The 27,975-nt window shown below is 38.8% G+C and overlaps 1 protein-coding gene and 1 long non-coding RNA gene across 9 annotated transcripts; both read left to right on the top strand.

Moving 5' to 3' along the window:
* The first annotated feature begins 841 nt into the window (after nucleotides 1-841).
* Nucleotides 842-1,801, top strand: LOC143419727 (uncharacterized). Its single transcript, XR_013099742.1, has 3 exons — nucleotides 842-948; nucleotides 1,411-1,464; nucleotides 1,676-1,801. It is a non-coding gene; the product is annotated as an uncharacterized LOC143419727 (long non-coding RNA).
* A 910-nt stretch (nucleotides 1,802-2,711) lies between these two features.
* On the top strand, nucleotides 2,712-27,510 carry sec31a (SEC31 homolog A, COPII coat complex component). Of its 8 annotated transcripts, none has more exons than XM_004566895.4 (28): nucleotides 2,712-2,925; nucleotides 4,035-4,114; nucleotides 6,135-6,258; nucleotides 6,352-6,550; nucleotides 6,651-6,746; nucleotides 7,625-7,765; nucleotides 7,872-8,014; nucleotides 8,428-8,527; nucleotides 8,625-8,786; nucleotides 9,445-9,597; nucleotides 9,696-9,926; nucleotides 10,022-10,096; nucleotides 10,190-10,231; nucleotides 13,213-13,512; nucleotides 14,421-14,535; nucleotides 15,041-15,219; nucleotides 15,302-15,428; nucleotides 15,612-15,757; nucleotides 16,548-16,721; nucleotides 18,063-18,299; nucleotides 19,166-19,267; nucleotides 19,747-19,849; nucleotides 20,958-21,359; nucleotides 22,945-23,000; nucleotides 24,132-24,377; nucleotides 25,237-25,356; nucleotides 25,443-25,514; nucleotides 26,052-27,510. In XM_004566895.4, exons 2-28 carry the CDS (start codon nucleotides 4,036-4,038, stop codon nucleotides 26,229-26,231), a joined length of 4,104 nt encoding a protein of 1,367 aa, XP_004566952.1. In that variant the 5' UTR covers nucleotides 2,712-2,925; nucleotide 4,035; the 3' UTR covers nucleotides 26,232-27,510. The 8 variants fall into 8 exon arrangements, with proteins under 8 accessions (XP_004566952.1, XP_004566951.1, XP_004566953.1 ...); XM_004566894.4 differs by having other exon boundaries at nucleotides 2,713-2,925; nucleotides 24,129-24,377; XM_004566896.4 differs by having other exon boundaries at nucleotides 2,713-2,925; nucleotides 20,958-21,314; nucleotides 24,129-24,377.
* Nucleotides 27,511-27,975: the final 465 nt, after the last annotated feature.

The following is a 27,975-nucleotide window of genomic DNA, read 5'->3' on the forward strand; positions in this document are numbered from 1 at the left end:
GTTCTATTATTTTTCATTAGTTCTCTCATGTACACACTCATATACAGACATGATATATCTGTCAGCATACATTCAAGTAATCACTTCAGTCTGCTGAAGAAGGCTCATTAACCAAAGCATGCTACAGCATCTGCCAAACATGCTGGAGGTGGAAGCATTGCTATGGCAACTCTGAATACCTGCCATTGGAACTAAGTCACTGGTGTATATTGATTATGTGACTGCAGATAGAAGAATTCCTCACTCTCTGCTCAGACTCAGCCAAAACTGACCGGATGGAGTTTCACAGTGTAAATGGATAATTTCTTTGCAAAGAAATGGGCTGTCCTTCAAAGGATAGGTCAGTCGTCTGATCATACAGGTTACTGAAGAAAAAGGGGAAGGCAGAGAGACGTTACTGTGTGCTGTGTTTTTTAAGAAAAAGAAAAGAAGAAATGTCAATTACTTCTAGACTTCAGGCAGTTGTTGACTGCAAAAGATCTTCATGCAACTAAAGAGTCCTTAAATTTGAAATGATGTCAATTTGTCCAATAACCTTTGAACATATAAAAATAGGCAACTTTGCATAGAAATATTTGTAATTCCTAAAAAGTTAGCAGAAAATTGTTTTACAAGTCACTGAATTAAAGCTAAAAGTCTTATTATTAGGTAGACATGGTACATGCAGGTGCGATTACTGAGATAAAACAGTGCAACGTGTCGGATGTGTGAGGCAGAAAGAAAGAAGGTTGAGTAGATTTTAACTGGGTCTATTACAAATATAAAGCAACGGGGGTTATCAAGTTGTATCTCTTTATGTTGATTTTCTGTACCACTTGGTGGCGACAGTCATTGGTGGTGGCAATCCACCACTTCGTTGTTTGACCGTCGAAGAAGAAGAACAGCAAGAAGAAGACACGCAAAGAAGAAAAAGAAGCCGAAGGAGAACCATGAGTGTTGGTGTTGGCGGTCAGTATCATGGCTGGGAAAATAAGGCTCTCAGAGAAAATTAGTTTCTGAAATGCGAATTGTTATATGTACCTTAAATTGCATTATCTACACCATTCCTCTAGGTTAAATGTGTAGACGGTTTGGGGAGTTAGCTCACTTCTGAACGTGATTTGAAACGAGGTGTGCCATTGAACGTTAGCCCAACTAACCCCTCTGCACGTGTGGAGAGAGACTAGGTTGCAAACTTTGCTGGTTTGGTGAAAAAGTAAAATGTTGATCAAGAGTCGCCGCCAGCAAAATAAGCCAACATTTTCTGAAATTGGAGTAAACACGTAAAAAAAAATCGGCGCACATCCCATAATTGTAATTCAATTTTTTTTTTTGCAAAATACAACTGTACGATAATCGTATTTTGCAGGCAACTTATGTTCTGATTCGTGTGCTGGTTTATATAGAAACTAATTGATTTTGTTTTCACAGGTTAGCTGCAGAAAAGTTCCCTTGAAGTGAGCCACGTGTGGATGTGACTTGCATGTATGTATGTCTTCATGCCCAACAACATATTGTGAAATAAATATCCTTCCCAATGATTATACCAATCACTACCCATCTGACCCATTCATATGTCTGGGGAAGATTATACACACGCTTTCAAATGAGGGTGTTATCTTATATTTTCTTAACTAAAGTGCACCTCTGCTGTTAAATTTAACAGTTTATTTTATTACTCCGATTGTTTTTACAGGGTTCAACTGCTGAAATGTTTCCCCGAGTTCAGGTGATGTATTGATATAGATGCATAATGACCTGACTGCTTTGCCTTCATGTTACTTTAAATTTGTTGTCAAATAAAATCAACTTGTCAAGAAAGTTTTGTTTTGTGACATTCATTGGCTGTTGCTACTTTTTTAGTACATATATTAAAACAATGCAGAAAAATACATTGCCTCTGATTCTCTTTACTGTTAGCATTGATAGAGTCAGACGGCTAATGTTGTAGATAAACTATAGTTATGATTTTGTCCTACTGCTTTATCGCTATTTGGTGCTAATTTGTTTTAAAAAATTGGATTAATCCCTCCCCAAGATATTTGAACAGTTGTTAAGTAGGTAACTGAACAAGATTTAATGACAATTTGAGTCAAAACAGGCAAAAATATTTTATAAAATGTTATTTTTGGCCTGTGAGACTTCTTTTGTAGACTCAGCAAATCTGGACCTTTTTCTTAATAGTCACTCTGTTAGTAACCAAGTTTCTAAAGATAACATAAAACACATTTTAAATTCTATGTGCAAAAAATTAAATTCCATGTAGTTTTTATGTATAAAGCACCAAAAGATACACCTGTTATTTATTCCTATCGCTTAGGTGCCCTTTTTATGAGTGTCAAGTGGCTTAAACAAACAAAAAGGAATCACTCCTTTCAAAATGGTGCCGTACAAGAACTGAATGTGACTGAAAAAATAAAACCCTAAAAGAACAGCAAGAATGCCGAGAAAACTACAGCTCGAGTCACTGGGAGCAAAATATAAATGAATGAGGGGTGGCTAAAGATTTTTGCATATTACTGTAAATGAAATGCTGAAATACTTTAAATGATATAAAGACCGGTTCGTTACTATTCCTACTCCTTAATAAAGAAACACTTTAAAATGATAAATGCTCACATAAAATAGTTACTAATATTTTTAGCGTTTATTATAAAAATCTTAACATTAGCATAAGTTAGCAAACAGGGAGAAGCTCCCCCGGAAGTCGTTCTTCTTCGTGGTAGGAGGAGGCTGTTGCTTAGTGCCACGTTGATGGAGACCAGTGGGGACGTGGAAATCTGTCTCGAGTCCGCAGCCGGGACCCGGTAGCCTCTTCTTCTGTTTCTACAGCTGTAAATCCCTGAGCAGAATCGAAAGGGGAACCTGTACGGGCGGAGACAGTTAGTGTTTGCCTACTCTTTTTTTAATGTGTGCGTTCATGTGAAAAGAAGAGAAGAAGAGAAGGTAAGCTGCTTTAGTGAAGTAATAAGATCTGTGTGCGGGTTTGTGTGAGTGTGTAACTGTTTCTTCTCTCATATGTCCCTGCAGGTAGCTAGCAGGCTTCTAAACACAATATCTCATTGCAGCTGCATTAGTCCAAGCTGAACCATGTCGTAGTAAACATGTACAAGAAGTGACAATAAATTTACGCGCATTTCTCGTATTATTCGAGGCTCATAAACGACACGGCTGTGTGGCTTTTAATTGGTCCACCAGCTGTTAGCTTGCTGCTAGCAAGGACTTTTATTTTGTAATTTTAACCAAACGACTGCAAAACTTCTTTTAAAGCTAAATGTAGCATTTCTGATGTCCTTTCCCGACACAGCCCCGAGCTACACAAAGCGTGTGATAATTAGTGCCAGTCAGAGCAGGCCTTTGTTACTCTGTAACTAGTGTATTTATTACAGCAGCAAGATGAATGGGAAAGCGTGTGTAAAACTGTAACTACTTGTTTATTAAGCGGTCCGCTCCCCTCGATGTAAAAGAGACAGATTCACACTTTTGAAAGTCGTTATTAATATGGTATTAAAATTCTTTGATATTGTTAGCACACCTAACGGAAAATAATCCATAGCAGTCCTGCAATAAATGCAACTCCATGAAGATGTTGTGTTGTGGTTGAACTGATAGAAAAGTCAACACATAAAAAGTTATCAATATTGATTTTTGTTTCCACAGCAGATTTCTGCTTATATATCCAGCCTGTCATAAGTGTCTAATGAACACTTAACAGTGTTTACAATGTGGTAAACGATGCTATAACTCAAATAAACAATTCAGTAAGATTCAGCTGGAACCTCTAAAGCTGGAACCTCTAAAGTGATCATACCTTGGGGAAACGCTAAGAAAAAACTGCACATGTTAACCTTTATAAAGCTACCATTAAAAAGCATTGTATTTAGCCACTTCATTTGAAACTGATCGTTTAAGCTCTTTTTTATTGTCATAGAAACGAAACTACATGAAAGGATTCAATATCTGGTTATTCTGAACGCTAAAGTGAGAGAAAAGTGTCATAAATAAATTGTAATAATCACTGCACAGTCGTTCAAACTATGCCCTTATTTCTCAAGGATGAAACTTAAAGTGATCAACCGCACAGCCATCCAGAGCTGGAGTCCTGCACAGCACCACCCCATCTACCTGGCAACAGGTATGAGCATGCAGAGAGCATCAGTACAGGCGTGCATCTGCTGCCGTCTGTCACTTTGACATGAAATTACATCATTTATGTCAGTTACTTCAGCCATTTTCACAGCCTCTTTAAGTGGAAAATGACATGTTTAGTGTTGTATATTTAGGGCTGCAAGCATGTGGGACATTTAATCATGTGAAGACGATGCAGGCTTCAGAATTCTCTATGAAGTTGTCCTTATTATGAAAATAGCAGGAGGCCAGGGCAAATATTTGTAAAAGTGGGTGCTATCAGTGAACTTTTAACCCATATTCACTAAATAAGAATGAATGATAAATCAACTCCGCACCTCTGGAGACAGAGTTGTTATGGTGTGACTGTACAAACTGTAGTTGGTGTTAATGAATAGAGTATTTTATCTGTAATTTACACTTAATGTGATGCTACCACATTTTCTGTTGTCAGGACTGTAAGGCACATGAACTAATACAGTCTCTCACCATCCATTTCCATAGTCTTTAAAATGCTCCGCAGCTCTCGTCAGGTTTTTTTTTAATGTACACCAACAGAAAATGTTCTGTCCCATTTCAGCTGGGTTTTCTTCTGTTTCAATTTTAGCCATCATACTGTTGTTTAATCCCTGTTTTACATATTTGACATGATATAGTAAATGTATTAGATAGTAATTGATCATATGAGCTATTCTTATTAGTAAAATACACTTTTAAAAGAATTTATTTAACTTATTTTTGCAGAAATAGCTGGAAGGTTTTTTTTCCTCAAATAATGAGCAGTACCATGCAGATATGTAATATCACAGTTTAAGAATGGATGGATACTAGAAAGGCAAAATTTGCCAAATAAATGATGCTGCACATCCCCAAGAATCAGTTGTATGAGGGATAAAATGCTCTGGACTGATGATATAAATAGAGCATTTATCTTAACAGCTTGTTTTGTTTCCTTGTTTGCATATTATTTTTCACACTTGATGATGTTTCAGATCATCAAACAGGTTTTAATATTAGATAAAGATAACTCAAGTAAATACAAAATGCAGTTTTTAAATGATACAAAAACATTATCCAAACCTACCTGGCCCTTATCAACCGGGTTATGCAGCAGGACAATTTTCGAAAACATACCACAAAGTCCACTTCTGAAAGTCTGATTCAGATGGCAAGGAATCGGCTTGTTTAGTGACCTTAAGTACACAGTGAGATTAGGAACGCCTCAATCGCTACAAATAAATCTGGTAAAAGCCAGCACGTCTCTGGTAAACCACTTAGTATTAGTGTTACAGTTAGGCTGAATTTTATCTACATGCTGAACAAGCATAGTTTCTGTTACCTTTCACATCTAATTTCTTACATACATTTTGACTTTAGAATCCATTTGTTAGAATATTCCCCTACAGATGAAAATGAACGGTCGAAAAATAAACAAGAAAACAAAAAAATAAAAAACAAGTGAAAAGCTAACTTGCTTACCTAAGCATGGGTTCTCAGAAAGCTATGAGACACAGGAATGGAGATTTCCTCACTACTGCAAAAAACCTTTCTACATAGTATAAGAGTTTGAAAAAACAAGACAACTGCACTTAAAGTTTTGTGAAGATGTTTCATCTCTCATCCAACAGGCTTGTTCAGTTCTGTGCTTTGTGAGTTCATTATTAGGGAAGTAAAAAGAGGAAGAATGCTAAATGATCACAATAACAATCCCCTTCACAAATATTGAGTGATAGTGGATATATTCATCCAGTGGTGCAGCTATTGTTGAAGATCAGAAAGCAGTGACAAATATCCATAACAATTTTTAATAAAAAATGGGACTTAAAGGCTTTATTGTTTTTATTTTTATGTGATATTCTTCTAATTTCAATGTAGGACAAGAAAAAATGCAGATTTTTACAGCAAACCAAAGATTGTAAATTGTTTGGATTATGCGTTGGAAAAATGGCTTAATCTATAAACATAGCTGCATATAGAGTTTCTGTTGCTTTATTAATTGTTGATGTTTGATACCTGTATTCCTGCAGGAACATCAGCTCAGCAGCTGGATGCCTCCTTCAGTACCAATGCCTCCTTGGAGTTTTTTGAGCTGGATTTGGCTGAGCCATCTCTGGATATGAAATCATGTGGCAGCCTCTCCTCCAGTCACAGGTAGAATAAAGAACTCTCCACAGTAATATTACTGATTTTCTATTTTTCGTCCTGCTGTTAATCAGGGCTTCTTCTTCTTCTTCCTCCTCACAGATACCACAAGTTGGCGTGGGGTCCATATGGTATGGACTCCCAGGGTCATCCCTCTGGTGTTCTCATCGCAGGTGGGGAGAATGGCAATGTTATCCTGTACGACACTGCAAAGATAATGAGCGGAGAGAGCGACGCCATCATCGTTGAGAGCGACAAGCATACAGGGCCAGTGAGAGCTCTGGATGTCAACCCTTTCCAAGTATGGTGCTTTTCACCTTGTGCAAAGGATTTCAGCTTGAAGCTGGGTTTAAACTCAAGGCAGTGACTCATTTGGTGTTTTGTGTCCTTTTTTCCTGCAGACAAACCTTGTTGCATCAGGTGGAAATGAGTCTGAAATCTATATCTGGGACATGAATAACTTTGGCTCTCCAATGACACCAGGACCTAAAACACAAGTATGAAGAATTTTAGCCCTTTTAGTCTAGAACTTACTCAGCTTGACTCGGCTCAGCTGAACTTGGTTTTTAGGGTTTTTTGATAGGTGGTAGTATCTCTTACTAAGTGCTTTTTTAGCACCTACTCGGCCGGGGTCTGAAGCGATCTGAATCAGTCCGAAAGTGTAACGTCAACAGATTGCACGCCACTGATTGGCCAGTCAGGGGCATCACTCGATGAGTCATAAGAATGACTCCTTCACAACAATCAAAACTGCCATTTTTTAAAACCTTCTAACAAGGGAAATGGCTACACAAAAACCAACACCGTGGTGCTCAGTTGTTTTAGAAAACAACCAAAACTGAGTTGAGCCGAGTAAGTATTAGTGGAAAAGGGCCATTACATAACAACAAAATAAATATCTACTAATGGCATTTTCCATTTTCACCCAGTTGCATTTTTAACCAATGTCGGTCTTCTAATGATCAAATATGACTAAAATGTTTTCCTTTTCAGAACTTTAACTCTTTAAATGTCAGTTTGTTTACAACATGCCATGGTTAATTTTCACTATACTAAATGTGAGGCTGAACATTTTGGGAGAATTACTACAGTTAGTGATAAATCCATAACTAGAATCAGCATTAATTTGGATGCTTTTTTGTTGTAAGGACTACACAGTACCTTTCCACTGTCATTTGTACATTTCGTATACTTAAATGTACCATTTAGTGCTTTTTTGGTATTACTCTGCTATTATATCATCATCTTTCAAATATTTTAAGTGTCAGTTTTATGTTGGGCACAGTTTTTCTCAATTCATGTATCTAATTAACATTTGTATATGACACTAATGAATGAACAGTCCATATGAATGGTTTATGTTTTTCTCTTAAAGCCAATGGAAGACATCAGCTGTGTGGCTTGGAACAAACAGGTCCAACACATCTTGGCCTCAGCCAGCCCGGGGGGTCGAGCTTCAGTGTGGGACCTCCGCAAAAATGACCTCATTATCAAAGTTAGCGACCACAGCAACAGAGTACGTTGTCAGAGAAACCCTCAACATGCTGCATTTTCTCCCAGTCCTTTGGCTCTGTCTACTCAACTTAAACAGTCTAAGATCACTGTTGCGTGTTTCTTTCCAGATGCATTGTTCTGGCTTGGCTTGGAACCCAGAGGTGGCCACTCAGCTGGTCTTGGCTTCGGAGGACGACAGGATGCCCGTCATCCAGATGTGGGACTTACGATTTGCTACCTCTCCTCTCAAGATTCTAGAGCATCACTCAAGGTAAGCACTGATAAATCAGTCTAAATCTAATCTGTTTTATACTTTTTCTTACTGATAACAAGTCTCCCTAAAGACCAAAGCAGACTAAATGTATCTTTATAACAAGCTTTATCTGCGTATCCAGAGCCCGATATATCATATTCCTTTGATCCATAAGCTAATATAATTCTAAGATATAGCAAACACTTGAGCCCACTTACTCTTTCTTGCTGCTGGAATACTCAATGTAGCATCATTGTTAAACTGCTGCCGACTAGTCCATAAAATACAGTTTCCTCCTGTCTGAGCTATGTTTGCGAAAACCTGCAGTGCTCAGCTGTACCATTAGAACCATTAGACCTTTAAATAGTGTTGATAATGTGGAATAAAAGATTGTAACTGTGCTCTTTTTCATCTGACGGTTCATTTGACAGGGGTATCCTGGCCATTGCCTGGAGCTTAGCAGATCCTGAGCTGCTTCTGAGCTGTGGGAAGGATAGCAGGATTTTGTGCTGGAATCCAAACACAGCAGAGGTGAAAATTCTGTGTGTGTGTGTGTATGTTTGTGAACTGACAGTTATCATTTCATGATTGCCACTGAGGTTGGAAAGTCATTTTCTTGAATCCTCAGGTTCTGTACGAGTTGCCCACCAGCAGCCAGTGGTGTTTTGACATCCAGTGGTGTCCCAGAAACCCCGCTGTGTTGTCAGCCGCGGGCTTCGACGGACACATCGACATCTACTCCATCATGGGAGGGAGCAGCCAGGCACAGAGCCAGAGGCACGCTGACCAGGTAAGATTAAGTCTCCTGAAATAAAAGTATTGTTTGGGGTTTTTTTGGCATTTCGCCTTTATTGGATAGCAGTAGTGAAGATATCTCCAAAAGTTGATTCTGTTCATCTGGACGCAGCGTTTTCAGTGGGAGAAACGTTTCGTCACTCATCCAAGTGACTTCTTCAGTCTCAGCTGACTGCAGGTTTCCCCAATCTTATAAACAGTACATTTGACTGAAACCAGCCCACTGAAAGGACAGTGGGCTGGGAGTGAATAGTGAAGATAGACAGGGAAGCCGAGAGGGAGGGAGAGTGGGGAAGACACGTAGCAAAAGGCTGCAAGTCAGACTCAAAAGCTCCCAGACTGAGCTAAACCGACGACTGTTAAAGTATTGTTTTAAAAACAACATTTAAACATTTAAAACAACTATAAGAGTAGCATCATTTATATTAGACTTACAGTTGGGTCCCTGAATATTTGGAAAATGACACAGTTTTTTATAGCAGCTTTGCCTTTGTACACCACCAGGGGGATTTTAAATAGTCCAGAGCAAACTTTCAGTTTAATGTCAGCTTGAAATTAACCACACTTATCCTTTCTCTCTTTTTTCAGAGCTGTGAATTATTTCTTTTTGTTCATATTAATTTGTCTACCTCGACTCTGTGTGTTTCTTACAGATTAGCAACTCGTTTGGGAACATGGATCCATTTGGGACAGGGCAAACATTGCCTCCCCTGCAGCTGCCTCAGACTCCAGCTACTCCAGCTGCAGTCAACCCCCTGAAGAAGCCACCCAAGTGGATTCGCCGACCTGTGGGAGCCTCGTTTGCAGTGAGTTCTGTTTCTTTAAGCTTTGATCAAAAGTACGGTGAGACTGCTTTTCTTTTTTTAAGCACACTTGAAATCTTTTTTGATTTGTTTCCTTTTAGTTTGGTGGGAAGCTGATATCTTTGGAGAATACAAAACCAAACCCCCAGCAGCCTCAGCAGCCCACTTCTCACGTTGTGCACATGAGCCAGGTTGTTACAGAAACAGCTTTTCTGAAGCGCTCCGACCAGCTGCAGGCCACTCTGAGTTCAGGTAACTTCGTGGACTTCTGCCAGGAAAAGATCGACGTGGCTGAAAATGAGTTTGAAAAAACTGTTTGGTCTTTCCTTAAGGTATGAGGAAGCATTAAAAAACACAATTTTTAATCAATAATGTTTTTGCTGAAATTTGTGTGGATAATGCTAATGTGGATGTTATGTGTTTTAAGGTTAATTTTGAAAGTGACATCCGTAGCAAGTACCTGGAACTTCTGGGGTACAACAAAGAGGAGCTGGCTTTAAAGGTGCGACATGTTATCTGTTCATCTGCATGTGAAATATGATGCTACGCATGTTTTTCAGTTGAACTTGTGATTAATTTATCCATTTGTTGTCAGATTTCAGCAGCACTAGAGGAGCAGTCTGCCAATCCCCTGAAGGTAAGCTTGTCAAAGCAGCTAATCTTATATTGTGAATTTTAAAGGAGTATCTCAGCATTAAATCTCTTTATGGGGTATCAGAGATAAAGGATGCCACTCTGATGTGTGTCCTTTAAAAGTGAATAAAGATGAATGTGACAGTCAATAATTAGTGTGATCACCTTTATCCTTTAACATAGCCTGAAGTTTGTTAGCAAGCTTTCTTGTCATTTCTTTAACTGCTCTTAGTAGTTTTTTTCTGTTCTTAGTTAAGATGATCCCACACTCCGCCAATAATGTTGAGATCTAGGTTCTAGGAATGCCAAACAACACTGATACTGATAGTGTTTTTCTATCCAGGTTTGCTTTTACTGCACTGGCAGTGTGTTTGGGATCATTGTTATGGTGAAAAATAAAGCTGGTGCAAATCAGATGCTTTCCAGGTGGCATTGCATTGTGAATCAGAATCTGATAGTACTTTTCTGTGTTCATAATTCCATCAGTTTTGACAAAATCCCCAGCACCACTCAGTGAAATGCAGGTCTAAACCATAACATATCCTCCTCCATGTTTTACAAAGGGCTGTAGACACTCTCTCCTAACCTCCTCTGTACAAATTGATAATGATGTGAGCCAAAGATTTTAAATTCAGTTCTTGTGTAATTTGGCATACCTCAGCCTTTTCTCCCTGTTTCCCCGCCTTTCTGATGAAGCTTTGTCAAACAGTAGACGGATTAACTGAAGGGCCAGATGTGTCTCTCAGGACCTGTATCAGGTCTTTGCTGGATTTATTTCTAATTCTTATTAGTTTTTTTAGATCTTCTTCTTTTGTCCTCCACTCTTCAGTTTCCTCAGTCTTTTAAAGGATACACTACACACAACCTGTGTAAAAAATACTGTTTTATTCTTGTCAAACTATAATATCTTTGACATTTTTCATAGATTTAACTTAAATATGAAATGGGAACAAATGATATGTTTTTGTGATGGGCTGCTAGTAACAAAGTGCATATGCATGTAGACAACACCCTGAATGAAAAGGAAGCAAAAAGTTTTTCTGGTACAAGGACTGATAATGTGTGAAAAAGCAGCCAATGTCCAAAGACATAGAGAAGCCGGGAGAAGTACTTCTCAAGGCCACTCATTGGAGAGCCAATGAGAGACTTTTGCACAGTACTGCATGCACAGGAAAGTAGTGGGAAACACACTAACTAGTCAGCTAGCATCCTCCTTCAGATATTTTTATGTCTGTGCTTTCTGAGCTGTGCTTTCTGAGCAGTCCAGGTTTGAAGTTTTCCTTTGGTGTAAAATTGCTGGAAAAGGACTATTGGCTTGCCACATCAGATTTTCTTATTTAAACAAGCGTCATGGAGATTTGTAATTTTTAAGTCTCTCCTGAGACTCAGCCTATTCATTTATGTCCTCTGTAATGGACATTTGTTTTTGGTCTATATCTTTTGACTTAAGTCCCAGTGTGCTTGAAATAGGACATCCTGGCCTTTACAATTATATCTCATCTGTTTGCTCCAAATAGGCAGGAAATCACCAAAAAGTTAAACTGAAAGATATTTTTCCCCTCAATCCTCACAAACAAAAGCAACTCAAAAAAGTCGAACCCTAATCCAACAAGAACTCCTGCTTTTTCAACTTTGGAATGAAACCTTTCCAGGCTTTTCCTAGTAGCAAGAAAGAAATATGGATATCAAAACATTATTGACATGATTCTGGCTCATCTGACATTTCATTCTGTGGGTAAAGCAGCAAAATTATATCTCAATCGGTGAAGTTAATAACAATTTGTAAAAAAATCATTAAACATAATGTTTGCAGTCTAATGATGAATAGTAGCAGTTTTATACTGGAAAATGTATCACTAAACCGCTGTTCAGGTTTCCAGACAAGGACTACACACACAGTGTCACCACTTTCATAGCAGGAAGACTTAGCAGCTCAATAATGTAACATTTCCTTCAGGTTTTGTTGGACTCCAAAAACTGAACTGAAAGACCGTATCCCATCACGCTCACATTTATCAGGTGCACACAAATGCAACACTACATGCAACATTAAACATAATGAAAAGCTGCTACAAGGGTCAGCCTGCCTCTTTAAAAGGATGTAGCTGTTACCTTCTAAAAAACTTCCTATGGTCTTGAAATGTTTGTCTTTCCATTCCAAGACCATTTCTTAAATGAACAAAGTTTTACATTGATCTAAACTTTTTATTTGCTCCTCACGTGTATTTTCACGACACTGCTATGCTATGCAGTCCATATTTCACCCCACATTGGTCTCCATTCAACTCAGCCTGTTCTGATCTGTTCGCATTTGTTCACTGACAGAAGAATAAAAAAGTCTGACTGATTGCTGCTGGCAGTAATTACAGCTTGTCAAAGCCTCAGTTCACGGCGGAAAAGATGTTTGTCTCTGTCTTATGTTTTGCAATATGGGAAGTGTTGTAAGCAACAAAGTCATGTTTCAATGCTATAAACTCAACTTCGCTTTTTGACATTACTCAGAGGAAGCTCGACATTTGAAAGTCACAATCACAGCAAAAAAGTGGAAATTCTTGAGTCTGCAGTGCCGCACACTTTAGGAAAGCACTCTGTCACACGCGCTTGTATGCACTGCTCACTTTCTGTATAAATGTATTGCAGTGTTTATGCATCTGGTTCCACCAGTGACCTCAAATAGGAGCTTTACTCCAGTGCTAAATCTAGTGATTTTGCTTTTGTCTTCATTCTCTGACATATGGAAAATAATATTGGTCTGACTTAGGTTCTGATCCCAGTTTGAAATTCACATTTCCCTAAATGTTGATTTAAATCCACTTTTTTTTTTTTTTTTAGCTGAAACCAATTAAATAATATATGCCTGACCTGACTGCCCCAGTAAGCTGAATCCATACTGTTTCTGGTGATGCACACATCCCAGCCTCAGCCTGATGTGGCAGATCATATTATGCAGTTGACTCTGAATCCATCTCCGCCTCTTCTGTTCAGGTGGATGTGCCCGCTCCAGCCACGCTGCAGCCATTAGCAGACCTCAGCTTCATGCCGCCTGCTGACACTCCAGAGGCAGCATTTGACATGATTGCTGCTGTAAACCTTCAGCCTGCAGCCATGCTTGATCTCAATTCCACTCCTGAAGCAGAGGATGAGGATACAGCAGCACCAGCGGCAGATCCAGAAGATGCTCTTCGCAGTGAGCCATATGCAAATTTGGATCAGGTTCTCCCAGAGTTGGAGGTGGATGAGAATGAGAATGAGGAGGAAGAGGAGGAAGAGATCCCCTTAGATCAGGTACACCTTTGTTTCCCCATTAAAAAGAGCTGAGCAGCAAAGTTACAGGAGTGCAAATTTTTTAGCTGTTTTCAGTAATGAACTTCAGATAATTTGAGGAGAATCAATACAGCATTATTTCCACAGCTGTCCATGAATTAGTAATAAAATGTGATTAAGATAATACATTGTTTAAATTTATAATAGAGAAAACTCAATGAACAAAAAATACTCCAAAATCATTTTGGCTGTAATGTGGAGCTGTCACCAAATATTAAAACAACCTATTGGAAACTGATTGAACACTACGGAAAGCTGAAAACACCTGTCTGGGTGTGCATATTTTTTTTATAATTAATGAACCATGTAATCTGATTACTAACACTGTTTGACTCTTCATGCAGGAATAGATGGATTCTGGGTTGGTTTTAGGCATGCTCAAGGGGTTAGTCCAAACTGAAATATCTCAGAAAAAACTATGAATTGTTATAAAGTTTGGTACGTATACCCTTGTTGCTATGGCAACATTTACTTGATTGAAATAGCAAAAATTTGGCACAGGTATCCACTGTGCCAGGAAGGTGGAGGGCTCACTAAAGTTATCATGAGGCTGGCAGTTGTTGTTTTAAATGAAATATCTCAGCATCTTTGGGGTGGCCTGTCATGAAGTTGTTGATCCCATGACTTTGCATAATCTTACATTTCTGAAATTTACAAAACTAAGGACATTTCAGTGAGTCTCAGCTGCACTTTATAATGCTAGTGAGCAAGTGTTGGCATGGTAACCTGCTAAATTATGATTATGAAACTGTACTGTTACTAAGTTTAGCCTCAGGGCCTTTCATTATGTTAGAAAATCTTTAGTATCCTGGAACACTTGAAGGCTGGAGAAAAGATTGAAGCATCATTACATGTTTCTGTTGTTACAGGAGATGACAGCATCAGTTGATGAGGAGCCCATTCCTGCTGAGACATTAGCCCCTATTGAGGTCCGAGCTCCAGCTCCAACACCAGCAGGAGGGGTCAATCTCAGCATTAGTCAAGGTAACAGCACTATCAGTGTTTCAACACATTAACTCAGTAATTTGTTGTTTGCCCTGGGATTTTAACCATCATCAAATTGTAACGGGTATGGATATGTGGCAGGCAGCAAGGCACCAGAGAGTTGAAAAAGAAATCCACTAGGAAGTGGATTTAAGTGGAAACTTATACTCTTCTGACTCATTATTGCTAGTATTTTCTTCAGTATTAAATGAATCTAGTTAGAGATGTCTGAACTTTTAACAGCTAAGTCTGCTGCTTTTGAGGATTTACTTTTCTTTCAGTAGAGGAAGAAAAAGCAGCTCTTTATAAAAGAAAAGCTCAGACATACTTTTAAAGCAGACAGCTGTTATATGATTATAAATTGGTTGAAGGTCTCACACCAGTAAAGACAGAAGCCATTCGAGGAGGGCTTTGTTTGTTGGACATGAAGATGTCACACTTATGAAGCTCACACCTGCCACTGGGTTTTTTCCTAAACATAATGGGGTTTTTTATTTCTTGCCAGATGTGGATGGGCTCATCACACAAGCTCTGCTGACTGGAGACTTTGAGGGAGCTGTGGAGCTTTGTCTCCATGACAACCGATTGGCGGACAGCATCATATTGGCCATTGCTGGAGGGCCAGAACTTTTAGAAAAAACCCAGAAGAAGTATTTTACAAAATCACACAGCAAGATAACCAAGGTGACAACTGGGGGAAACTTCCTTGAGTGTTTTTTGATTAAGAACGTGTTACTGGTGTTGTAATTGTGTATTTGTCCTGCAGCTGATCAATGCAGTGGTAATGAAAGACTGGCACGACATCCTGAAGACGTGTGACCTTCAGAACTGGAAGGAGGCTCTGGCAGCCGTCATGACCTACGCTCAGCCTGAGGAGTTCTCTTCCCTCTGCGGTTAGTTCACATGTATTTTGTTGTTGGATATCAGGGGGTCAATCACCTTTTTTAAGGTGAAGACTTACTGTTTGAATTCAGTATTTAGATTTTCTTCTCTATCCAGGCATTTTGTAAATTCTATATAAATAAATCTATTTTCTTTACTTACATTCAGTCCATCCTGATTTTCAATTTTTTAAGACCTTCTCGGGGACAGACTGGAGGCATCAGAAGATGCTAACCTACAATCCCAAGCCTGTTTGTGCTACATCTGTGCTGGCAATGTGGAGAAACTTGTCTCTTGCTGGACCAGAGTGCAGAACGGACACTTTCCTCTCTCACTGCAGGTATAGAAGCTCTGCTGCTCATGTTTTGTTTTTTAAATGTGTAGTGGCACATGTTTAGCTGCTTTGTAGGTGGCAGAAACAAGCTTATTAATGCTTTTCCTTTGATTGAACAAATTTGTCTTTTATCTTTCAGTTTTGTTTCTTCCAGGAATATGTCTGGCTTTTTAGCTGCTAAACACTCCTCTATGTTCACTAGCTCTCTCCAGCTGTGTCTTTCTACTCTTTGTTGATTAGCAGGAATTAAACAGTGGCTTATTAGAGCTTTTACAGTGGGAATGAACCAAAACAATCCTATTTTGAGCTTAGGACAGTCACTACCTTTCATTTCGTCATTTTGCGTTATATTATGAACAAAAATATTAATTTTACTTTAAATCTGTGTTAACCAATATTTTTTGTATTAGTAATGGCTCAAGTGATAAGTCATTGCAAAGAAATTCTGAGGAAAATCTTCACCTAACCCTGCAGTGTCCCTGCATTTCCATTCCAGGACAAAACTATATGCTACCATTCCAGCACCAAAGAGCACACAGACACAAGTAGCAACTGGCTGGTGAAGACTGTGAAGTGTTTAGCAGCTAAAGAGACAGTTTTCTGGAGACAAAAATAGAAAGCACGTCCTAAACATGAAGCCAAATTAAAGTAGATAAAGTTGCTGGTTAAGTAAACAGGGAGCTTGTGGATTATGAACTGTTTATAGTTGGCAATAAGCCAATATTTCTCGAAGTGACCATTGACATATTTAATTAATGACGTTGTCGTGCTCATATATTGTGCCTCTGTGCCTCAGGACCTGGTGGAGAAAGTGGTGGTGCTGCGGCGTGCAGTAGAGCAGACCCAGCGCTCTGGCCCCGCTGCTATCGGCATCCTGCTAGCTGAGAAGATGAGCCAGTATGCCAACCTGCTGGCCTCCCAGGGCAGTTTGGCCACTGCCATCACCTATCTGCCTGACAACAGCAACCAGGTATGTACACAGCTGCTGTTTGTTGCACCTGCTCTCTGAAAAGTGTGTGTGTGTGTGTTTTTTTAATATTTTAATATTTGGGAGTATTTGTCCTTAATGAGATATAAATTTCCATGAATACACTCGGCCTAATCATCCCTGCTGTTTTTCATTGTTACTGGTTATAAGTTTGTTTTCATGACCATGAACAGAGTCTATGGTATTAATTAAAAGCATCAGTTTAAACGAAGCATCACTGAACTGGACTGCTCCACCATTTTAGTGCTGTTCTTACTTAGGATTACATGTCTGTCTGTGCAGTGCACCTGTACAGGTTGAAATGCTGCTTGCTCACCAAGCTTGTTAGTGTTGCTGTTAACAGGACTCTAACAGTTTTACATTAATAAAGTTCTTCTCCATGCAAACATCCAGACATTTAAATGACAGTAAATGACCTTTTTCACGTTCAACAATAGAAATTTAGATTTTTATATAGTCAGTTTATATATTTTTTTTGTCAGTTCTTATATTAAGACATCTGAGGGATTCAATGTGTTGTTAAACCTCTTTACATTGACAGGTTTGGTTCATTTAAGGTTAAAGGGGGCTCTATGAGACCCACAATGTGAAATGAGTTTGACATCACAGGTTTGGACCATCAGACCCCAGACAGACATGGTCAAATAGAGGGACTTAAGCGAAAAACCTTACTAAGCTCATTTCTTTTTTACTTAAATAACAAATGGAGTTATTTAATTTGTCTGTGTGCAAAGCAATAAAAATGTATAATGTTTTTCAGTCTGTTTAGTTTCATAATTCTTAATCTAACCGCATGGGGCGATCGTGGCTCAAGAGTTGGGAGTTCGCCTTGTAATCGGAAGGTTGCCGGTTCGAGCCCCAGCTTGGACAGTCTCGGTCGTTGTGTCCTTGGATGAGACACTTCACCTGTTGCCTACTGGTGGTGGTCAGAGGGCCCAGGGTGGCTGTGGCTACAACGTAGCTTGCCATCACCAGTGTGTGAATGGGTGAATGACTGGATATGTAAAGCGCTTTGGGGTCCTTAGGGACTAGTAAAGCGCTATATAAATACAGGCCATCTTATTTTTTTTTCTTAAATAATAACAGAGGTACCAAACATACAAACAGTAAAAACCATTTTATTCCAGTATTTTTTTGATGGCATGCACACTTTTTATTGTGCTCAGTTATTGGAAACTACAGAAGGAAAAAAAAATGAAGTGATCAGTTGAGAAGTATTGCTGTTACTGGTGTTTTTTGAAATCATTTATTATCATTTAATATGCAATGTAGCTTTCCTGATCAAGAATGACAGGCTCTAACCAGGTCTTTTGCTCCATTCAGGTTGCCATTCAGCAGCTTCGTGACCGTCTCACTCGGGCTCTTGGGCAGCAGGGGTCGGCTCCTGGAGCTTCAGTGCAAACCCAGAGAGCTCCATCTCAGCTGCCTGCCCCTCGGGCTCAGCTTCGGCATCCTTACACCCAGGTCCATCCCACCATGGTGCCTCAGCCCACCCCAGCAGCACCAGTCCCCATGCCTACATCCGCCTCCGCCCCAGCACAGCCACAGTATTACCAGCCAGTATGTTCCGCAGAGCTGCCACTACATCTCATAACAGTGTTTACACACAGATCTGATTTTCTTGGTTCTTATCTCTCTATCATTTACTCTGATTTGCATTTGTTATGATTTTATTGACAAATTTTTTATACAAATGTATAAACTACCCAAGAATAAGATTCTGAAATCCAGCATAAACATACACAGTCTTAACTACACTGTAATAAAAAATTGGATTTAAAAAAGAGATACTACAAGTAAGTGATCGCCACATTTTCCCACATTAATGAAAACAGATGTATAACCATTTTCATACAATATAATACAATTTCATAGAATATAGTTAACATAGTTTCTTTTCTTGGGAGTTTTGTTTATTCAACAATGTCTGTCTTTAAATCTAGGAAATGAGAAGATCTCTCTCTCTTAGCCTTAATTTACAATTCCAGTTCATGTGTGTGGATTAATCTGTTCTTTGATGTGTTCATGTTGAATCTTGCTTTAAGTTTATATCAGACCTGAGGGCAGACTGGTCTATTTCCTGTTCTTCCTCTAAATTTGACATCTCCACACTTACTAACTACCTGACAAAGTGCTCATTTTAATTTCCTGATGTGTTGTAGTCATTTCATCATTTGCCAGTCCATTCTTGCCAGGGTTTAAATGACAAGCTGTGGGTACTTTTATCAGCATCTGGGCAATTTTGTTACTGTGTCTAAACTTTCTTTCAGGATGTTGTGTTCTTGTAATTTGAACCTTGGCTCGTATAAAGTCCTCTCTTATGTCCACCCGTCCAATGTTTGTGCATTGTGGCGTTGTTTGGTGTGTGCTCCCCTCCCATGCTGCGGCCATCATTGGTATGTGCCGTGTGTTTCTGTGTGCTTCAGATGAGGGCAGCCTCCACTGTCACCTCCTGGAGTAACCAAACTCCCACAGCCCTCCCCAATGTCCCTCCTCCTCTTCAAGTAGGCAGCGCCTCAGACCAGAAGGTATACTGAGCATTACCGCCCATTCAACCTTGACACACACTTCTTTTTGCAATTTAAAAAGCTTCACTGAGCAGGCCAAAGGTCCACATCCCAAACCTTCCCATGGCTTCCAACCCTCATTGCTAGCTACCATCACTGAACTTCCTGTTAGTACTTCCGTGGCTACAGTGCATTCAAAAGCTTCATTCAATCTGTTTCTGCTGCCGCCTCATAATTAATGTGAATCACTGCATGATTTATAGCTTACTCTTCATGGTTTAAAACAAAATGCATGCCCTTCTGCACAAATTAAGCTTCACTGAAGTGCGGTTATTGCATCACTTTTATCTGTGAAAGTTCTTTTAACATAAGACTATTCTGCCCTCTAGCAAAACTAAGCTTTATTATAATCACTACATAACTTGCTTTTGTAGAGCACAGTGTTGATTCTCAGTGGACAGAGGAGGAAGAGTTCAGATTTGTTGTCCCTGCTTTTTCAGGTGGAGCCTTCAAACCCGATGTACGGCATTCCAGCCTCAGGCACGGCTGCAGCTCCTCCAGTCTCCTCCCCTCCTGCCTACATGTATTCTCATCAGTACCAGCGTAAGTGTTTTCACTTCCAGAACTTAGCTGTCTATCATGAGGGGCATTGGCTTACGAAAAAAATAGATTTCATTTTAGTAGAACAACCTTGTCTTGCACATTAGGCCCAAATTTATCAATATGTATATATATTTTTTTTTCTGTATTACTACATTAATACACACACATACCCTTGACAATACAATGCACAGTTTGTGCTTCATTTGGTGGTTTCAGTAAGAAACAGTTTACCAGCTTGCACATTTCAAACACATTTGATACAGTTTTATTCAAGTTTTTTTTTTTTTTACCTAACAAACAGGAATATTCCTACAATATGATCCAGTTAGATGATCATGGGCTACGAAATTATATTTGTTGATAAAAGTTCATCAAATGGGCTCAATGTAATACCCGTTTTCAACTACAGATACTAGAAATCTAATTACTATTTATCTTTATAAGCCCCGAGTCATCTATCTGCAGTTCCGGCCTGTGTACAGACAGTTATCTCTGGGTTACTGAAACCATGAGGAAAACTTCAAAACGTGATGATTATATAAAAGTTGCTTTTATTGTCTCCTTTCTGTGATTTCTGGCTACAGAAGCTATTATTCATTGATGATGCACACTGAGCTAATTTCATTGAACCAAATCAGACCAACATAATGAACACACAAGTTTGAGCTGTGCAGGTTTGATCATTTTTGGCATATTTTAAAGCTGCACTTACAAGAAAAAAAAACTGGTGTTGAAGCACTGTACTTGTGAACGAGGTTAGGTGGAGCATGCGCTCCTCCTTCAGGCTGCAGTGATGTATGGGGAAATGAATCAACAGTATCTAAATGTTGTATAAAGGAGACAGGATTCCACCAGTTAATCTATTTGTGTATTCTTTGAAACACTAACAAGTATTTTGCTGTTTAACGCTAATGTCGGATCTCTTCTGTGCTGTCATACTTAATCTTAGTTACTAACAGGAAGTGAGAATGTTCAGTTTGTATATCTCTTTGTCAAAACATTGAGTACTTCAGCATGCTCTGCACTGTAACCATCCTGTTGCATGGTGCACTTGGTTTAACATGCAACAGTTTTTTCACTAACAGAACATCCTCTGTGTGACTCCCAGCTTACCCCCAGGTCAACCAGTACCAGCATGGAGCTGGTGGCATGCCTCTCTTTCAGCCTCTTCAGTACTCCTCTGTTCCTCCTCATCCACCTCCTTCAGTAGAGCCATCCTCCCCTCCTCAGCCCCCTGGCTTTCTTTCTGAGTACACACAGCCCGTCCAGTCTCAGCCAATATCTTCAGTCTATCCTGGACAGCCTCCCATCAACCAGTGCCTGTCCTCCTCTCCTCCTTCCCAGCCTCTTTTCTTTCCTAGCTCTTCTTCCTACTCCACTCCTCCGTCCTCTGGAGTTTCTTTCCAGCATGGCGGGCCAGGATCTCCTGTGTCGTACATGCCTCCTCCACCGAGTGGAGTCTCAGGTACAAAGATAGACAACAAGCTGATCCCCGCCTCTCAGAGAACAGGTCTGCATGCCTCTAATCACCCTCACTGTCACTGTGCTCCTTACAAATTCTCTCAGCCTTTAAAACTAGTAGGATTCCAGTTTCCTTTGTTTACCTACACTAACAGTTAATATCATATCTAGTTACTAAATGAATTCATTTCATTAGTGTTAACCTGCAGTGCAGGTTATTACATCTTACCTGCTATAATGTGAATAATAACAGACTTTTTCTGGTCACTATTAAATTAAATCTTAATTATCAAAGCAATTTGCATTTAAATGGTGCACTGGTTATACAATAGTAAATATGTTTTCTGTTACTGTTTACAAAAAGGGAACATATTGGGTGTCTGAAGGTCATTTCTCACAATAAAAGCACTCAGAATGTATTATCCACATAGACAGTAACTTTAAACCCTAAATGGCAGATGTTTATGTTGTAAATGTAAATCTTACAATACTTACATGTCCCATACAATTATGGGTAGGTTTCATATTTAGCAATGATTTTCAATTTGCTTCTATTTACCTGTGTCATCTTAGTATATATGGCAGGAAGGTATGCACAAAAATCAATTAAATAGTACTACAATGGAAATTGAATATGCTTTCTGCATTAAGCTAATATTACACCTATACTTATTCCGGTGACATAGCACAACCAGATGATATTTTATTCAGACAGCAGTTCAAGTGTGAATCAATAGTGTCCTGCTCTAAAAGACTGCAAAAAGCAACAATGTCACAGGTTTTCAGCAAGACAGTGATAATCGAGACTGTCCTTTTCTGATTTGTTGGGAGAATTCACCAACTATGAACACGTAAACAAACCAGACTACTTTTTTTCCCCATAGATAATAGTAATCATACAGTTTAAACTGTGTAAAAATCAGTGTTGTCCTATGGCTGAAAACATTTCCAACTGAAGCTGAGAGAAATGCTAAATGCTCAGATGACAGAGTTGTTATGGACACAGCCAGGTAATCATACTTTTTACAGTTTGCATGGCTCCACAGAGTATGAGAAAATCACGGGTATAATTGTGACCTGCGTACAATCACACGTGTAATAAAATCCATCTATTCTGGAAGAAATTTGCACAACATTTTTTTTGATACGATGCAATCATCTTTAACATTCACAATAATTAATGAAAACCACAGTGAATACTCACTCTTTTAAACATAACAGAATCTAATGATTATACAAATCAAAGTTTGGTTAACAGTGTGTTTTTGCACCTGTTTAGCATTTATAAGCAGTTTAATTCATGGTATGTAACACAAAATAATGTCACTTTTAAATGATAAAAGTTAAATTTTATTGAACAATGTCATAATAGGTGGCAGCTGTTTAAACATTTAAGGAATGGCACCGTAAAGCAGTGATAAGTGATTGTTTTCATTGCTGAAAAAAAGAATTAATGATAAATGCTGCGCATTAATAAAGAACTAAAAAAATGTTTATAGCTCCTTAGAGATATATCATAGTCTGTTATCAATAACCAATTAATGTGGTTATATTTTTTAAACTTCTTATAAATGCTAATAGGGGGACTTGTAATAAAAATTCAAAACATCAGACAGATTTGTTTTCCATTATAGGGCCTCAGAACGGCTGGAATGATCCTCCAGCCCTGACCCGAGCCCCTAAAAAGAAGGTAGGTTTCATTAATCAGAGTTTGAGTGACACATTTTAGAATTAAGACACATTTATATTACTCTGTTGCTGCTGTTCGACAGGCAGTTTGAGGAGGTAAATTGATTTATTTGTAGTTATTGAAATTGTTGGATGAGAAATGCCGTTTTGTGGTCTGTTTATACCTGATTCTGCCTAAATAATGTGAACATTTTGCCTGTCGTTGTTCCTCTGGACAAAGGTACCATTATCTGAAATATAGAGTGAAAATTGAAAAAACGCAATGCAAGCTGAAAACTGAGGCAGTTTTAGTTTTTATGGTAATATGAAACATTTTGAGGTAACTCAAGTTATGTATATATATATGTGTGTGTGTGTGTGTGTGTGTGTGTGTGTGTGTGTGTGTGTGTGTGTGTGTGTGTGTGTGTATATATGTTTTAACACATAAAAGATCTTTGACAATTAGCTATTTTGAAGTATGTGCTATCATTGTATTGTTTGGCTCTATATTTTCTGTTAATACATAATAAGATTCATTATTTATTTTACCTATGACGACTGGCCTTGTATGGAGAATTATTGTTATGACAACAGACCCAGTACTGAAGTAAAGTCAGTAACAGAAAAGGAGTCTTTGTCAAAGAAATCATTTGAATGAAGCCAACACATTTCAAAAGAGGCAACTTTTCCTTTGAACTCCCTCTTTTCTGGCTTATGCCAAGCTTCTTTAGAGTTCATTATGGATAATAGTACAAACTGATGTTTTGGTGTGCTGAATTTGCTTTGTCCAAAACAAAATAAGACAGGCAGAGTTTTTATATCATTTAGGCAGCATTAGCTGCTGATGAACAAGCTCACACGTGCTGATCTGTATTTGCATTTACACAAGTAGAACAGTGAAAGTATGAAAATATGTCCGATGCTGTCAGTTCTAATTATAAAACTGCAACAACTGCAAAATAATTATACTTTAAACATGGCGTGGGTACAACATTTGGCTAGCTAACTACTAGAACAGTTTGAGAATTGAAGATGGATTTCTGGACAGTAAGGAATTCCACATCTGTAAAGTTTACATCTATGTCTGTGTTTAAGTTACAGACAGACAGCCATGACAGAGTTTAAACAAACTGTGCTTACTTCTATTCAGCAGGTTCCACAGAGCTACAACCCTCCTATCCCCATCACTGCTCCCATAATGACCCCGCTGGGCACTGACCCTCAGGCACAGCCAATGTCCTCTGGGGCTCCTTCGGCCATGATGCAGGGCCAACCCGGTGTCCAGGTCCCCTACTCAGGCATGCAGCAGCAGCAGCTCTCCCCTCCACCTATGAACCCTGCAATGCCAAAGACCAGCATGGAGGGTGCACCAGGAGCACCCACTGGAGATGTGATCCAAGTAAATAACTCTCAGGTTTAACTAAATGTTAAACCATAGATTGTATATGATATACTGCAGATGGTTGTCTGGAGGAAATGATATATCTGTGTGTTTGTTTTTAATTGTCTAGCACTGCTGCTTCTTACCAGATTTTCATTGCCCCAATAGACATACCTTAGAATCAACTGTATTACATTATACATGCCCCAAAATGTATTTTGTAACGTATTCCGTTACGTTACTCAATGAGAGTAACGTATTCTGAATACTTTGGATTACTTAATATATTATCATGCTTTTTACAACTACATGAATGTACTATTGTTGTGTGAATTATTACTTTTACTGAAGGTTACTCGCCATACCAATAGCAACTAGATTTTTAAATCTTAATATAAAATGAGTAACAGTAGGGTGGACATTAGGTAAGGCTGCACTTTTTTCAGCGATCTTCCGCGCGTATATAAGACAGGTAAAGGGACCTCTGGCTAATACGTCGGGCTCCGTGTCGGGCTCGTAGCCGAAAACTAGCTTTACTTTCTTGTCTGGGTCAACTTTCTATACATATATTATATATTTACATGCTTCTATCTCCCGTTTCTGGTGGGTGACATCTCTTACTTTTCGACTCTTTTTCTCCCTCCTCGCGCTCACAGACACATAACGGGTATGGCAGTCCATTCTCCCTGCAGCATGGACTACACTGCCCATGAGGCTACATTCTTTAGGGCGATGCCTGTAACACTCTGCCTGTTGCCTTCATATTAAATCATTTTTGTGAATAAGTTTTTGAAATTTATTCTTTTAATGATGAATGATTCACATTTTTATATTTTTGGTAAATACTAGTTGACACGCCTCTTACTTTACCCTTCAGCCTCTGCAGTCCATCCCTGCTGAGAAGATCATGAAGAAACCCATACCTGACGAGCACCTCGTCCTAAAGACTACATTCGAGGGGCTGATCCAGAAATGCTTGGCTGTAGCTACTGACCCTGTGAGTCTATGTAATGAAATTAACAGTGCAGTTCAACAAAGTGAGCCCTTAGATGAGTAACTGAGTGTTCTTTGATCTTTTCACAGCAAACTAAGAGGAAGCTTGATGACGCGAACAAACGTTTGGAGGCACTCTATGACAAACTCAGAGAGCAGACAGTGAGTATCCAGCACACCACTGCAGAGGTCAACAGTGAATCTTGCCTTTAACAAGAGTGTGAAATGGTTGTTTGATCTGTAAAATGTAAAGAAAATAGTGAAAAATTTCTCACAGCCTAAAATCATTTTCTGTATTTAAATTTAGTCATCATAAGGTTAGTGTGATACTCCATGCACACATCTGCAAGTGCCTTGATATGCTGTGAATTTACAATGTGCACATTGTCTCTAAGCAGACTAGAAAGATAATGAGAACCACTTAGTGGTGAAAGTAAATTCTGATGTTTTGCCCAATAGTCAAAACATGAAGAAATTTGACCTCCGGAGTTTAAACAACTCAGCAGATTTTCACATGAGAAGCTCCTTCTAAAAAGAGGTGTTTCATGTATAAAGAAATAAACATATTATAAAATGTAGTCTCAGTCAAAAATTCATGCCATCAACTGCCTTATAATGACTGTTTCCCAATTGGTGTTTTGCATTGATTTGCTACAGTTGGCCATTCTACTGACGTAACTCTGCTGTTCCTCTGTGCAGCTCTCCCCTGCCATTGTAGGAGGACTGCACAACATAGCCAGGAGCATAGAGTCCCGATCCTACACAGAGGGCCTCAACATCCACACCCACATAGTGAGCAACAGCAACTTCAGCGAGACTTCAGCGTTCATGCCTGTACTCAAGGTGGTGCTGACGCAAGCCAACAAACTCGGTATCTGATGAGGCTGAAAGTGCCAGCAGCTCATTTGAGTGCTGGACCACAGGTGGAGAGAGGCCGGACATGGGTCGATCTGAGTATTAAAAAAATAGTTTAACGGGAAGCTTGTTCAATGCAAGCAATGAAGAATTATGTATGAAAATACTGTTAAATTCTTCTTTGTGCCATTCACGTTTCTCAAACAGAAGCCATGCTGTCAGTTGCACTCAGTGGTGAAAGTAAATTCTGAGCCAGTTAAGGGGCTACCTATCGACTGGCTGACAAGCAGACACTAAGCATTTATTTTTAAATCAGTCAACAATTAATACACAAATGTGAAAGATATGAATCAGGAATAAAAAGTGGATAAAGCAAAATAAAGATAATGAATTTTAAGGGCATTCCTGTCTGTTGATAATCAGCGAATCGTGGCAGACTCCTGATGCATGCTGTTGGCTCAAAATTTATGCAGCTGTATCGGCCTGTTCATCTTTAAAGTCTTTGAACTTTTGTGCACTACACTAATGCATATATACCTTTAATTCATAAATATATCTAAATTTTTCTCAAAACTACAAAGTAACACTTTAGTTGTACATACAAATGCATCATTACTTGCATGCATTTTGCAGTTGACCTGCAAATAAGATTGCAGATATAATCACTCATTTTACCAGATAGAACATGAATTTGTTAAAAACATGGCATTATAGTGACAGTTAGGGTTAAAGCAATACTACGTGCCACATGTATTTGGAGTAAAATCAGTGCGTATCAAATGCCAGTTATTTTTAATGCATCTACTATGACTTTTGTTTAAACTTTAAACCCTTTTTTCTGCTTTCACTGACTCACTTTCACCACGAGTGTTACTACATACAACACATTGGACCAAGATACAGTAAGTGTGTGGGATATTTCAGTGCAGAGCAGTGTAATCCCAGGTGTTGAGGACATTGATGTTTTACTTCTTTTGTTTGTTTGTTTTTCAGTGTAATAATAAAGCTCAGCAGAGTGCAATGGACCTTTCAAAAACAGGCTGTGCTTTTATTGAGTTTTTAAGTATGCATGCGTAAACAAATGCTAGCAATCGCCTTCCCTGACATTGGAATTAATTATCTGCTAATTAATCAGACCTCAAACGAAACTGGAAGGAGACTTGTACTTGATTTTCATTCCAATTTTGATGAGGGCTGAAGTCTGAGTGGTCAAGCTCACGTTTATGTTGTTGATAAAACGAAAACAAGTCTTTGTTTTTGATTGACGACATGCAATATTTTCAATAAATAGTATTTATTTACAGTTTGCATTGTTTTTTATTTTGTTTGTGAAATGAAAGATCATTAGTGAAACGGCTGCAGAAATTCTGGTCATTTATATGTGTTTGTGTTTATAACACAATCAGAGTTTAAAATATAATGCACTGTTACACATGCAACTTATTGTTAATGCAGTTGTTTTTTGGAACACTTCGGGCCCCTTATTACCAACTGACTATCTTTTAAACATCACAGCCTAGCTGAGTATTGTTACTAACAATATTCATTTCTTTATGCCCACAGTGTACTGATCTTTACATTATACTGCCGGTGCCACGTCACAAAGCTCAAATCATCTCAAACAGTTTAAGACAAGCTGCAGAACACAGGTCATTCTTAAATGTCCTCCATACAATGTACAAAAGACTTTCATGATAATACACCAAACTTTATTTATTTATTCATCAAAGGCTTATCCAGTCCAAAAAAAACAATAAGAGCTCAAATA

This window comes from Maylandia zebra, linkage group LG7 (genome assembly GCF_041146795.1).
Source record: "Maylandia zebra isolate NMK-2024a linkage group LG7, Mzebra_GT3a, whole genome shotgun sequence".
Taxonomy (NCBI): domain Eukaryota; kingdom Metazoa; phylum Chordata; class Actinopteri; order Cichliformes; family Cichlidae; genus Maylandia; species Maylandia zebra.